This window comes from Microplitis mediator, chromosome 11, assembly GCF_029852145.1.
Source record: "Microplitis mediator isolate UGA2020A chromosome 11, iyMicMedi2.1, whole genome shotgun sequence".
Classification (NCBI taxonomy): Eukaryota; Metazoa; Arthropoda; class Insecta; order Hymenoptera; family Braconidae; genus Microplitis; species Microplitis mediator.
This window is the reverse complement of record NC_079979.1, coordinates 13,996,221-14,010,405: the sequence shown is the minus strand read 5'-3', so window position 1 is coordinate 14,010,405 and position 14,185 is coordinate 13,996,221. Positions and strand designations below refer to the sequence as shown.

Sequence of the window (14,185 nt, the reverse complement as noted above, 5' to 3'; positions counted from 1 at the left end):
AGGAAGGGAGAGGCTCGCGTCTTCCAGCTTCCCCTCACACACGCGTTCCATCACCCCCTTCCGATCGTGTGTTACCTCTGCTCCATTCGTATACTTGTTGCTTCTTATTCTTATATTTCATCTTACTCTTACTTAAACTTACAGCATCTGGTTGCTGCTCTCGCCGCCACTAAAAGTATCAAAAAAAAAATTTAGGCTTCATTTTACCCGTTAAAATTTTTTATTTTACATGTCAACTATTTTTACCGGTAGAGATGATCTATATGTTTATTCAGTCACATTTTATTTTTGATAAAAAAAATTTTTGCTGATAAAAATTAATTTCAAGGCTGGATTAATTTTTTTTTTTTTTTTTTTTTTTTTTGTAAAAAAAATATTAAGGTAGAAATAAAAATAATGTGAGGAATTTTTAACGAATAGTTGAGAATATTTGGTAGTTAAATAAAAAGGGATTTATCTCGATTCTAAAAGATGAAAATCTCGGTGCCCTGAGACTGGGCGATCAGAGTACGAGAGGGGAGATCCCTAAGAGTAAGAATCCTCGGACAGTAGGTAAAGTGGGAGGCAAGTTTTCGTACTGCTTCGTCCGAAGGTCCTGGTGGGGGTACTGTAGGGCCCGATGAGACGGGGCCTGACAGTGGGGATGCGGCGCGTGCCCGTACAACCTATATAAGCCACTCGTACCCTCTTCGGCAGACATTTCGGGAGCCACAATCGTAGTGTACGCATCGAGGGTGCACAGCCAGTACTTCGGTTCTCGATCTATACGTGATTAAAAGTTTACATTTTTTCCTATTTATTTACTTACGTTTACGAATAACGATAACGTAGTATTTGTAAACAAGCTTACTTGAAGCTCGGTTAAATTATTTATAAAAAAAAATTAAATTACATAAACAAAAGTGTGAATCGCTCGTTAGCGTAAAGGACTTGGTGTTACTTTGTGATATGACATTAGTGGGAACAAACGACGAAAACGCATTGCCCATAATGTTGAGTGTACAGCAGCATCATCACCAGCAGCATCAGCACCAGCATCATCATCAGCAACATCAACATCAGCACAATAACAACAACACCAGCTTGACATCAAACAACGTGAACATACAGAGCCACAGGAGTAACGTTATTGTGTCAACTGGAGGATTGTCAAACGATTTGAAGATGCAATCAGGTTGCAAACGTACCAAGATGTACCAGACAACCCCTTATGGCACAGTACCGCACCAGCCGGCATCAGTGGCACGTAGGAATGCACGTGAGAGGAACCGTGTGAAGCAGGTGAACAACGGATTCGCGACTCTGCGTCAACACATTCCCCAGAGTGTTGCTCAAGCACTTGGTGGCAACACTGCTGGCACACATGGTGGATCAAGAGCTGGAAGCAAGAAGTTGTCTAAAGTTGAGACTCTCAGGATGGCGGTGGAGTACATTCGTAGTCTTCAGCGTTTGCTGGATGACCATGAGGGTTCTGACATAACAAGTGTTCCCTCGACATCACCCCCTCCTTCGACATGTGGATCGCGAGTTGAACTCCATCCCAGTGACATGCACTCGGAGTTACACCAGCAGCACTTGAGGCAAAACAATCTCAGTCCGTCGTCCTTCATTCTGCCTTGCTCAGAGGCCTCCAGTTCGCCGACCCCGAGCTTTGTGTCCGAAACCTCGTCCACTGGGAGTCAAGGTTACGGCGCGACATTCACTACACCCTATGTATCTCACTCTGACGGTTACGGCAACTACGACCCCATGACTCCTGAAGATGAAGAGCTGCTTGATGTAATAACGAGGTGGCAAGAAAATCAATGAAATTTATTGAGGTTAGTATTCATTTATCGATTTATTTATAAATAATTACATTGAGATTTTAAACTTAAAAATAATCAGTGACCTTGGAATCCTACCAGACCCCTCACTGAAAAAATATCCCTGTGTGCCATTCAAATCGCAGACTCCATTCAAAATAACTCACGTACACGACTCTATTGTTCACCAGCTTTTCGGGTCTTCCCTCGTACTCAGTATTTATTTTTTTTTTCATTAACACTGACTTTACATTGACTGAAAAAAAAATAATTGCATCACATGAAAATTTTTTTCACTCATTTTTTTAAATTTTAAAAAGTGTAATAAATGAGTAGTAATTTTTAAGTTTACAAATTTCGGTTTGAATGAACATGGACTTTTTATACATATATATGACAATTTAGTCTCGCGCGGTGCGTTTAACCTGAATGGTTCTTTCAGGATATACCAGTCGTTCCCTCCCTTCTTTGTCGGTTTTTGAACCGGTACACTATTACTTTTCTCTTCTTCTATGCTTATATGCACAACACGACTCAACATACATGCACACATACACGTACTTTGGTTCCATGACATCGAAAACGAGAAAAAAAGATCCCGTAGAAATTCTAAAGTAGTCCCTTGTCGAAACCGCCCTTACCTGAAAATCATCCCCGTTTTTTCTCATACCTGCATAATGCCAAGAAAACTTTTCTAAAATCTCTGAAATAAATACTCATATATTTTATTTAGTAATTTTAAATATTAATGAAAAAATTTTTTTATGTTACAGAAATACAGATTTTTAATTTTATGGGACGTGCAAGTGGACTGAAAATAATAATAATAATAAGGAATCGGTGGTTGTCGCCATCAGCTGTGATCTAGTCAATACTCTTTTTCTTGTACAACTTGGAAACTCCCCATGAAAAAAAAAATTTCGCTGTATGTTAACTTAGAAATATTAGAACCCGCGTTTTTTTAAAAACTTGAAAACTCAAGCGAAGAAAAAATGTGTAAATAATTTTTTAAAAAAGTATGTACTTGTATATTGTTATTATTAAGAAAATATTTTATACGACAAATTTTGATAGTAAAATATAGATAATAGAAGCAATATGTTCATTCAGAACATGCATTGAAAAGTGCTCAGTTGAAAATTTATCATAAAAAATTATTTATATCGAGATTTATAAACAAGTATGTAAAAAAGATAAATGAGGGAGTTGTAAAAATGATTTTATAAATAATGTGCCTTAATATTTTGTAAATATTTGAATATTTTAAATGTTAAAATATATGACATAATTTTATTATTCAATATAATGATAAATTTTAATTGTTAAATTATTTATTGAGTTCCTTTCCTTGTAGTTGTAAGTTTTAAGTATTTAGGCAAGTAGTTTAAGTACTTGGTCAAGTACAAAAGTGCTTACCTTAAATATCCAAATGAATATTTAGTTGATTTATAATCAAGAAAAATTCTTTCTAAAATTTATGTTAAAATGACAAAGTGTAAAATCAAAAATTACTTGGGTTTGGGATAGATATTTATAACTACTGGGGAATTAGTTCCGAGCTTTAGTATTCTTAAGTCTAAAGATGAGTAAAGACTATAAGATCTCTTGAAAATTTCTGGGGTTTTGTGAGGACATACTCTGGCAATTATAGCCCAAGGGTCTCGGGTTTATAATACCCAAATATATCCATAAACTTGGGATAGGAGTAGAGGGAATGGTTAGCCGTAGGGATAAGGGCGGGTTGCTCGTACTTGGTACCGGATATTATAGAACTCAGTCAGGTATACTAAATTTTTTTTTGCCAAGTATATATATATATATATATAAGTATGGACAGACCTGTCCGATGTACGTACAGTACATGGCATTTATAAATTTTACGAACCCTTATTGTTCTACCGTTCAAGTACTTAAATTTATGCATCACGATTATTGGTGATTCGGTTAACATTTTACAAAATACGTTCAATTTTAAATTTAAACTGGAAATTTTATAATTTTTCATGCTATTGGGTCCTTAAAATTCTTTGATGCATTCTTTGGTTCAATGAACAAATAATAAAAAAATTAGTTACAAAAAAAATAATATATGTAAGAGTATTTAAAATTTTTTATTGTCACATAATTTTAAAAATTTTTCTATTGACAAATTTATTTTAAAATTCAAAAATCGGGAAATGGCAAAAACAAATTATGTTTTTTTTTTATTGTGAAAAAAATTTTGAATTTTCACATACAAAATTATTTATGATTACTTTTTTACAACAATTATTACACAGAAAAACAAATTTCTTGTGCCAAGAAATTTTTTGTATTGTAAGTTAAAAAAAAAATATTTTCTTAGAACAAAATAAAATTTCTTGTTTCAAAAAATTTTTTCGTGCTCATCTAAGAAAATTTATTTCCGCTCCATATAAAATCCTTTTTTTCTATGTATGAAAACAAAATTATTTATTTATGTTTATTTATTAATAATTTTTTGGCCGTGGAATTGAGATTCCCTAAGGGCCGCAATTTACAAAAGTTATACAATGTGTAGAATAATAATAATATTTAAATATAAAAACATATAAAGATATGAAATATAAACCTACAATATGTAAAATAAATTTAATAAATTAAATCGATTAAGTAATTTAAGCAGGTAGACTCCAATACCAAAGCATTAAAAATTATTCAATAATAATTATTATTGAATAATTTATTTATTTTGTATTTGATTATTATTGATTATAATCAAACATATTAAATTAATAATACCATAGTAATCAATAATCGTAAAAGTGCACCTAAGTGATGTCTTTCTGCAGAAAATAATAATAACACTGATGTAAATTCTTTATAATTTGCTATTGACACAATAGATGATGGTAGATTATTCCATACTCAGATAGCAGATAATAAACATGAATGCTCATATGTATATGTACGACAAATTATTAACATAGTAAATGATTTGATGACAAATTAAAAAATTAAGTGATCTAATTTTCAATATTTTTGGCTTGAAATTTTTTAAATTTACATCCGAGGTAATTTTGAAAATTTTTTAGTACGAGTAATTTTTCAAATTAAAATTCAAAATTTTTTATCATTTTTTCAAGTAACATAATTTTGAAAAATTTTTATTACGTATTTTATTTTTCTTACTTATTGATAATAAATTTAATCAAACAATTTTCTATTTAAAAAATGCAAAAATTAAATTTGTAATATTTTTTGTTAAAGAAATTTTTAAATTTGCATCAATAAAAGTTTTGAAAATTTTGTCTTTATATTTTTTTTCATTAAAAAATTATACTACGGATATATTTTGAACTAAATTGCTCAAATTCATCTTAAAAGGGATTAAAATTTCTTGAAAAACTGGTCTCGTTTACTGAAATCGATCAGAATAAATAAGAACGAAAGGCGTTTGACGGACTTGAAATTGAAAAATATTTTCATTTATAATCGTTTCTCCGAATATAACTTTGAAGTAAACTAAATCGTATCTAATTGATTTACTCATAATTAAAATGTCTTTTACTACAAAGCTTATTTAAAAAAAAAAAAAAACGTCATCCCTTTTCTTCGTACTTCCATACAATCTACTAGGGCGGTCGCGTATGTTCTTTGATAATTTCCGCTCTTACATATGCGTTTTGTTTAAACTGTCACGCAATGGACAAAATATAGGTTACATACATTGTAACAAAGAAATGAATTTTTGCAACAGAAGTAAAAAGTACAAATGAAGATAAAATATATATTTCTAATTTGAATATGCAAATTTTTAAATTCTGACAATTGTAAAAAATTTTTTTTGTCTACATTAAGAAATTTTTCTTATACAATTTAGCTCCTCATTAAACTTTTTTTCGAGTCACGCGACTTTGTGAAGAAGCGAAAAAACCAAATATTAGCCCGCTAAATATCTCAGCCGGAAGGGACCAGATTTAGATGTCGTAGCAACAAAAGCCTATTTTTTATTTTATTATGAGAAACCGTGATCTTTTCGTCGCGTTTTCGATCTTGTTTGTAGAGTCTTAGTTGCTCGGTTGTTTGTGGTTCAGCTTCACGGCTCCAAACGCATCCTCATCTTCTTTCCTCCCCTTAAATATTTTTTTTCTTATAAATAAATAAACAAAAAAAAGTATAATCTCTTGATGCCGAAGCACGCTAGCTCGCGATTACCGTGAGTTTTTGGTCGGTTATTTACTCAAAAACTTCAAGAGGACATTGACAGGGATATAATAACACCAAGCGACTGACGTTACCAGTCATTAACGAATTCTCGCTCTTACACATCTCTAAGAAATCCAATAAAAAAATAATAAGTGACAAAAAAATTTTCCAATTTTTCTAACAACGAGAAAAGGAAAAATTATTTATAACCCTCTAATTTATTAAAATTACTCTAGAATTATTGTGTTTTTTTATTATTAAATTACATCCGACTTTTTTTTTTTTTTTTTTTTTTTTTAAGCAACGTTTCCATCACAAATGAGAGTTACAATTGTAACCATTTATTTTCGATTTCACATTACTTTTTTCTTTTTCTGATAAATATTTAAATAAAATTGGTCTGCTTATTTAAAATTATACAGGTCCTACTGAGCATTCGATACAAAGTTGCAAAGTGCCCATGATATTAAAATTATTTTATGAAAAGAAGTTTCACAAGTTGTTTATCCCCCATTATTGGTACTTTGAAAGGTAATACGGTACTTTAAATATGAAATAAATATAAATTTTTCCACTTGACAGCAATAATATTTTCAGTGTGACCATAATAGAACATTTTTTTAATTAAACAGTTAACAGATAATTATAAATTAATTTTTATCACCAAAACTCTATAAAGATTTTTCTACACTGAAAAATTACCAATAAATTTTACTATGGGTGCATAGTAACACCGGACTATAAGAAAATTGATTCAAAATTTACAAGTGTCCCATAGTAAACGTATGCGCATAGGCCACAATCGTGTAGTCTGCGCATACGTTTTCTTATAGTCCGGTGTTACTATGCACCCATAGTAAAATTTGTTGGGAATTTTTCACACACAGTAAAAAATTTTGTGTATTTGTGTCGAAAACGGTTTGTGTTAAAAATTGTATTGTGTTAAACTAACACAAAGTTTGTGTCACTTTTTTTTGTAACATAAGAAAAGTGTTGTACACTCTTTATTAACACATTTTGTGTGTTACTCTGGAATACTTTGCGCCCTCTTGTGGCGATATTTCAACATTATCTTTGTGTTAAAAAGGGGTTACACAAAGTTTGTGTCGAAATTTCAACACAAATTTTGTGTCAACCGTTTTTAACACACAAACTGTGTTGATTTTACACAATATTTTTTACTGTGCAGTGTAGTAATAAATTTACACTTGTGGTAAAATTAATTCGTATAAAAAAAAATTAATTTGTTTGAATTTTTTTAATTTTATAAACAATTTTTATCCTTTAATTTTATTATCAAAGTCTTCAATTTAAAAATTAAACAATGTGGGGTAAGATGGGTCGTAAAATTTTTTTGGTTATTAAACTTTTTTTTATAATCAACATGAATTTTTGTAAGTCGAATTTACAATACCATTAATTATGCGGTATGGGGTATAATGGGCCGTAAAAAGAAAAATTATTTGATTGAAATTTTTGATAATTACTTTTACTTTTTTTATTTTTAAATTAATTTTTGTCATTAAATTTCATTATTAAAGTCGTTAATTCAAAAATTAAATAATATGGGGTAAGATGGGTCGTAAAAAATTTTTACAAGTTAAATTCATGTCTTTTCAGTATGAGGTGTTGCGTTTAATGGGCTGTACAAGAAAATTAGTTTTTTCTTGATAACGAATTTTTTATATTTTTATAATTAATTTTTGTTATTAAGATCTCTTATACAGTTTGGGGTAAAGTGGGCCGTACAAACGATAATTCCAATAGTATCTTTGATAATTAATTTATTTGCTTTATTTTTAATTTGAATTTTTATCATTAAATTTCATTATCGAAGCCGTTAACGCGAAAACTAAATGATGTGGGGTAAAATGGGTCGTATAAAAAATTTGTGATTATGATTCAACTTTTTTTCATTATCAAAATAAATCTCTACAAGTAGAATTTATAATGTCTTTTCATTAAGAGGTGTGACGTTTAATAGCCCATACAAGAAAATTAGTTTCTTCTTGATTATTAATTTAAAAAATTGATTTTTATCATTCGAATCCGTTGTAACGGTTTGAGGTAAAATGGATTTTACGAAAAATAAAAAAAATATATTTTTAATAATTAATTCCATACATCAACTTTTAAATTTAACGATTTGAAGAAAAAAAAATAAAACAAAGAATTTTTAATTATTTAAAATGTACGAAAAAAAAATGATATTTGAAGCATTAAATGTGAGCAATTGTCGAGTAATAATTTATTTAAATTAATGACTGCTGTATATTAAAGAATATGTAAGTGCCTCGACAAGTTTATAATGCAACGGACGAAACAACCGGCTCGCTATTAACATTTATTTCAATTACTCCGATACTGGGGTAAGTCACTCGAGGGTTGGGTTCAGGTTTTTTTTATAGTCTTTTACTTTTTCATATAGAGTTTTAGTGTCACCCTACACAACTTTTATACTCTAGTACACAAGTTCCAAATAAAGTCCAGGCGAAATACTTGAAAGAGTATAAGCTCTGATCCGCTCTCTCATATATTTAAATTTAAATTATTCAAATATATATGAGAATGCGCGATTTTATTTGCAATAACTTTTTTTACGAGACCGTCTTTTGTTTACATGACTCTTTTAAGCCAGCCTGGACACCAGAGAGGGAGATAGGAACGAATGTTAAAAAATGAATAATAAAAAAGTATATAAGGAACGCGCCAGACACACGCGCGACCGTTGAAATCTTGAGCGGTAGCTTTGGCTCCCTTCTTTATATTTTTCTTATTCTTATTCTTAGTCTTGTCCTTTTTGTGCTTCTTCATTTCATCTTCTTTTCTTTTATACACATGTACTCTGATATTATGTATATGCATTGAAAACCCGGTTCCATTCACCCGATCGTCGTCATCGTCTCGATTTTTCACTTTCCCATTACATTCAGACACACCTCTCGATGTACATAATAACATAATGAAAGTAAAAGTCAGTCAGTGTCAAAGCGTGTTCAGATCATTCGAAATTTTTCTTTATAAATATTCAGGTAACTAAATTTTTATTGATTATCTACTATTTTTAGAATTTTTCCAACGAAAAATATTCACCGAAATATTTTTTTAAAAATAAAAATATCAAGTATTGAAAAAATTTACATACGGGCACTATATTTATTATTATTTTTCAAGTGATTCCAACTTACCTCGAAGGATTTTATTGCTTTATAATGAATCATTTGACACTGACAAAAAAAAGTCGCAAAAAATTAATTTATTTTTTATTTTTTAGAGGGGGACCATTACCCTTTTCTTTAAAACTTTCGAGACCCATAAACTGCATTAGGGAAAATTTATTTTTTTAATCAATTGTGAGGGTATCAGTTAGTTTAATAATAAACCGATAAAATCTTCAAGAAGTTCGTCTTACCCTCGTTCTCTGATCTATCGTATTTCGTTCCCAATCATCCGCTATATCATCGATCAGTAACTCAATTTTTCTAGGTCCCGAGTAAAAATGGAAATTAATATTTTTTTTTAAATATTAATTTTCATTCACTGCCGCCATAACTGCACGATACCTTCACCATGTAGTCGCAATACCGCTGCACCACCACTGTTTGGCGGAAAATCCCACCGTATTGCTTATTAACTTCCTCCACAAATCTGCACCAACGCCGAAGTATAGTTGCACACTTTTATTTTAAAAATATATTTTATGTTATAAAGTATCGTTATTTAATTTCTTGCAGCTGTGGTGCAGTCGTAGTGCTCAGAAAAAAAAGTTATTTTGACCAAGCCAAGATTCACTTGAGCCAAGAGAATTTTTCTTGGTTGAAAAAAATTCGTCTTACTCAGAGAAAATTTCTACTTCATCCGAGAAAATTGAGGTTTTAAAAAAAAATTTCTTGTTCTTGTGTGTGGCGGTTATGATTTTATAGATGTCTTCAAGTATTTCGAAGATTTGTTTTTTTAAATGTCACTTACGTGGTGGAGTGGTGCAGCAGCAGTTATAAAATAATTCAAATTGTCACAGTATTACTTATTGTTTAAACTTTTTTTAAATCAAAACCCAACTCAATATCTTGATTAATCACATAAAAAATATATTTTCGAACAGTTATATTGTATTTTCATTAAAGATTATGCTTTAATTTTTTTGAATTTAAAAAATTTATATCCTTGTAAAATTAATACATTCAGTTGAATTTCCACAACAATTATCCTTGAAAATCTAGCAAAATTTTTAACATTGCGCATTTTTATTTTACCTGATAGTCGAAATTACAAATATATCGACTAAATTTCCAAAAATAAATTGTTGACAATCACAATTTAAATCGCCTTCAAGAAAACGCAATACCGTCAATTAACCGACCGTAAAAAAATTCGAAATAAAAAAAAAGTAACTGAGATTAAAATGTCTAAATAGATATTTTTATTTCTTCGGTCATAAATAGCAATTCAGCTTTTAATTACAGCGACAATTACTAACTAGTTCGATAAAATTTACTGACTTGTAGTTGGTCGCGATATCAAAGGAGTCAAAGCCCATAAAGTAAAATTTTTTATCATTGCATTAGGATAACTTTCTCGCTGATTACTTTTTATTTTTTTTATTTTATATAAATCTCCACACTGTTCTTCGATAAGTATTTTCTCATTGCAGACTGAAAAGTATAACAAGTAGATAAAATAACCGATCAGATGTTGAAGAGAGAGAGAGAGAGAAAGAGCGGGTCTGAAAAGGTTTTGCGGTAATGGTGGCTGGATTTAGTTCGGAATAAAGAACGAGTCTATAATGTATTCCAGCATCCAGCCCGGTCATTTTATTAAACTCATCCTTATTTTCATTCCTCCATTCTCGTGCGTTCTCATTTTTCAGGAGCCACAGGCTCAAACTTTTTCGTTATATTTTTATTTCGATCAACAAACGGAATAATTTTAAACTCAAGAAAAGATTATTTAACATTTAAAAAGATAATTAGAAGAGTGAACAAATTTTTTAGCGAGTTGGAATCCGTAACAGTTGTTTGTTCTCATATTTAAGATTTTTTTAAAATCAAAACCTTTGAGCTGGTTCCCAATGAGACCGCCACGGCTCCTCAATGAACTCGACGCACGCCAATAGCTGCCGTGCCTTCAGGAACAGGACTCGCGGTAATTAGCTCGTGGGCCTTAATGAGTCGAGATGAAGAACGTCTCAAGGTCAAACCGGATACCACGCAAGCAATCTTATGTATTTAAAAATAATACCGACTTTTTACTTAAAAAAATTATTGAGTGTTAATAAATGCATCTTATTTTATTTATTTAATTATATCATTATTTATTTCAACTTTTTACATTTAATAATTTATATCACTTTTTGTTCATCCAATTATTCAATTAAATTAATTAAATAATTTTTATATAAAATACATTTTTTAAATTAAATAAAAGTTTTTACTTACAGTATGAAAAAAAATCCTCGATCATTTAAAATAAATTTATATTCTATTTTCTATTTACGCTTTTACGCTCCGTTAAAATAGTCTATTGAAATGAGTGAAAAAAAGAATTTATGTGCTCTAAATTGACTGTTGTTGGTTGGTTTTATATCACGCCCCATGTATAAAGTTAGTGTGGATGAATGAAAGGACCGGAAACTCCGGGAAATTCCTTTATTTATTTTTTTTTTTTTGAATTTATAACTTTTCGCGTGTATCCATCTTCAAAGAAGATAAATAATAACCATAACCATAACCATATAGCAACAGGAGGTCATTTATACTGGTACATGAATGAATGGATCGGACACTTTTACCCCAGGATTTAGTATCGTCTTCTCGACGTGTCAATGCCGTTCAGTTTTACTCATATATGTATATGCAGTGATGATGGTAGTGGATATCATCTGGGTCTTTTACACTCTCAGACTTCAGGATGACGATCGTTGGCCTCGTGGTAGCCCTCGCGGGTGGTCTACAAGTGTCCACATACATTTAATGCAAGAGATCATGCCGTGTTTCTCATCTTTTACCTGTTCCTGTGTCATACATTTCCTTACTGCATATTTTTTTTTATTTATTTCAAGCTGCGTATAAACTGAAACATAATAAAATAGCAAACAGAGACGTCAACCAAAATATATATTTATATAAATAAAAGTTAAATGTCCATTGTGTTATTGAAATATATATAAACATACTCGAGAGTTGTGACTCCTGTCTTGTGTCTCCTGTCTTCAGGACATTCTTCAGTCTCTGGTTTTAAAGCCCTCGTCCTTTTTATATCTTCATCCAGAAATTCGACGTTTCTGTGGGTGGTCAATGCAGACACCAGAAACTGAACACGAATCAGTCAGATGCTGTGAGATTTTACCGCAGATCAAGATGGGTACCTCGATATTATTTCGACCACCATTGCTCTAGTGTTTTAATGCAACCTGGTTTTTTGTTTCGGAGATTAAGATTTAACTGTCGCGTGACATTTTACGACTGTTTTTTTTTCTTTTCTTTTTTAGTATGATCGTTTCGATAAAATTAAGATCTTATTTTGGGCTGCTGCACTTTTCAGAACTCGGGTGTAAATTATAAAATAAAATTTTTTATTTCACAAAGAAAAATAATGATAAATAATTATAAGATTCAAAAAATTACTCGATAGTAGAATTGAGTTAATTTAAATTATGAACATTTTAAAAAAATTATTGAGGGAGGGGGGAATGGGGTACTTAAGGAAATAGTAAGTTTTCGGGGTCGCAAAGACGTTAAATATTTTTTTTTTTTAATGATATTCAAAGTTAATAGAAAAAAATTTTGGTTTTTGCGGGCAAAATGAAGCCCCCCTAAATTAAATTTTCTCATAAGTAATTTATAATAAGAAAAATAACATTACACATGATTGAATGCAACGGAAGAAAAAACATTTTTTAATAGTTTTTATCACTAAAATTTTTTGACTGACACTTTCGATTTTTGAAAAAGTTAAGGAAAAAATAAATCGGTAATTGTTTAGAGTTATTTTTTCATATTCTTCAATTTTTTTCATAAATGCATCGTATAATAGAACAATTTCGAAACAATAAATATTCAAAAATATTCATTTTTCGAATAAAAATAGGGTGAGTCCCACTTCTAAACAATCAACAAAAATTCAAAATAATGCTCAATTATATTTACAAAAGTGATTTCGGAATGTTTCAAAAAAAATTTTTAAATTCGTTTTTTTATAAAAATTTGGGTGCCTAATTTTGCCCCCCCTCCCCCCTCCCTAATAAAAAAAATTGCAATTGAACGTCTGTCTAAATTTTTTTTTTTTATTAAAAATAATTAGGTTATTAAATTTTTTATTTCTTAATGCATGTGGCTTCAGGTGGTATTTTGTATCATAAAATCTCTTGCAGACAAAAAATGTAGGGTTACTTTATGCGACTTGAGATTTTACTGATTACTCTCTACTCTAGTTTTAGTGGTTGCCTTGTGGGCGAAAACAATCGTCTTTCTTTTATATATTATCTAAAACCACATATTTATTTATTTATCTCTTTACGATATTATTTAAAACCCGTAGATCTAAACTAAGACAACTAGGATCTGTTGGAAATCGGTGTCCCGTAGTGAGCAGACTATAATTTTTTTTTTATGCTGGTAGATTTAAATCTCAAAATGTCAAACTATTAAAAACAACTATATTAAAAAATAATTATCTATACATATTTATTATTTAAATCACATTTATCTTAATAGAAAAAAAAATATATTAGTATAATTATTTAAACATGTAAATAAATATTTAATTATAATTTTTTTTTATTATTAACCAACCGGTTTTTTTTACAAGCGCCGACAGAATAATTATCAATGATATTCACAGAGCATTTAACGGGTGGTCCTGTCTTTGTGTTAGCACCATTTTTTATATTAAATAATAATAATTATCATAAAAGTACAATTTTTACTAAAAAATTGGAAAACTAAAATACGAGAAAATATCAAATTTTTTTTTTACATGACTTTAGATTAAACTTTTGTCGAACTTGTATAATTTACGGACAAAAGTACATAGTACTTTATGAAAGAGAATTTTATTCTCTTCAAAATTGTATTTGGGTATATTTGTCATATTGTCAATAGATTTATCAGAATTTAAGTTTTTAGACAATAATTTAAATGTAATGAGATTTTAATTTTATTTTCAAACTAGGTACTTTAAGAGGATTTGCCATCTATTCTTTTCCACACACACAT

At 29.9% G+C, this 14,185-nt stretch overlaps 1 protein-coding gene and 1 long non-coding RNA gene across 2 annotated transcripts in view; both read left to right on the top strand.

Moving 5' to 3' along the window:
• The window catches only part of LOC130677482 (uncharacterized), a 166,679-nt gene that overhangs the window by 103,856 nt on the left and 48,638 nt on the right, over positions 1 to 14,185 (top strand). The window lies entirely within an intron of this gene.
• On the top strand, positions 690 to 3,036 carry LOC130677481 (achaete-scute complex protein T3-like). Its single transcript, XM_057484251.1, has 2 exons — positions 690 to 1,820; positions 2,579 to 3,036. The coding sequence occupies exon 1, from the start codon at positions 949 to 951 to the stop codon at positions 1,807 to 1,809; it is 861 nt and encodes a 286-aa protein (XP_057340234.1). The 5' UTR covers positions 690 to 948; the 3' UTR covers positions 1,810 to 1,820; positions 2,579 to 3,036.

Coding starts and splice junctions, on each gene's coding strand:
- LOC130677481 (XM_057484251.1), top strand. CDS start 949: ATGACATTAGTGGGAACAAACGACGAAAACGCATTGCCCATAATGTTG.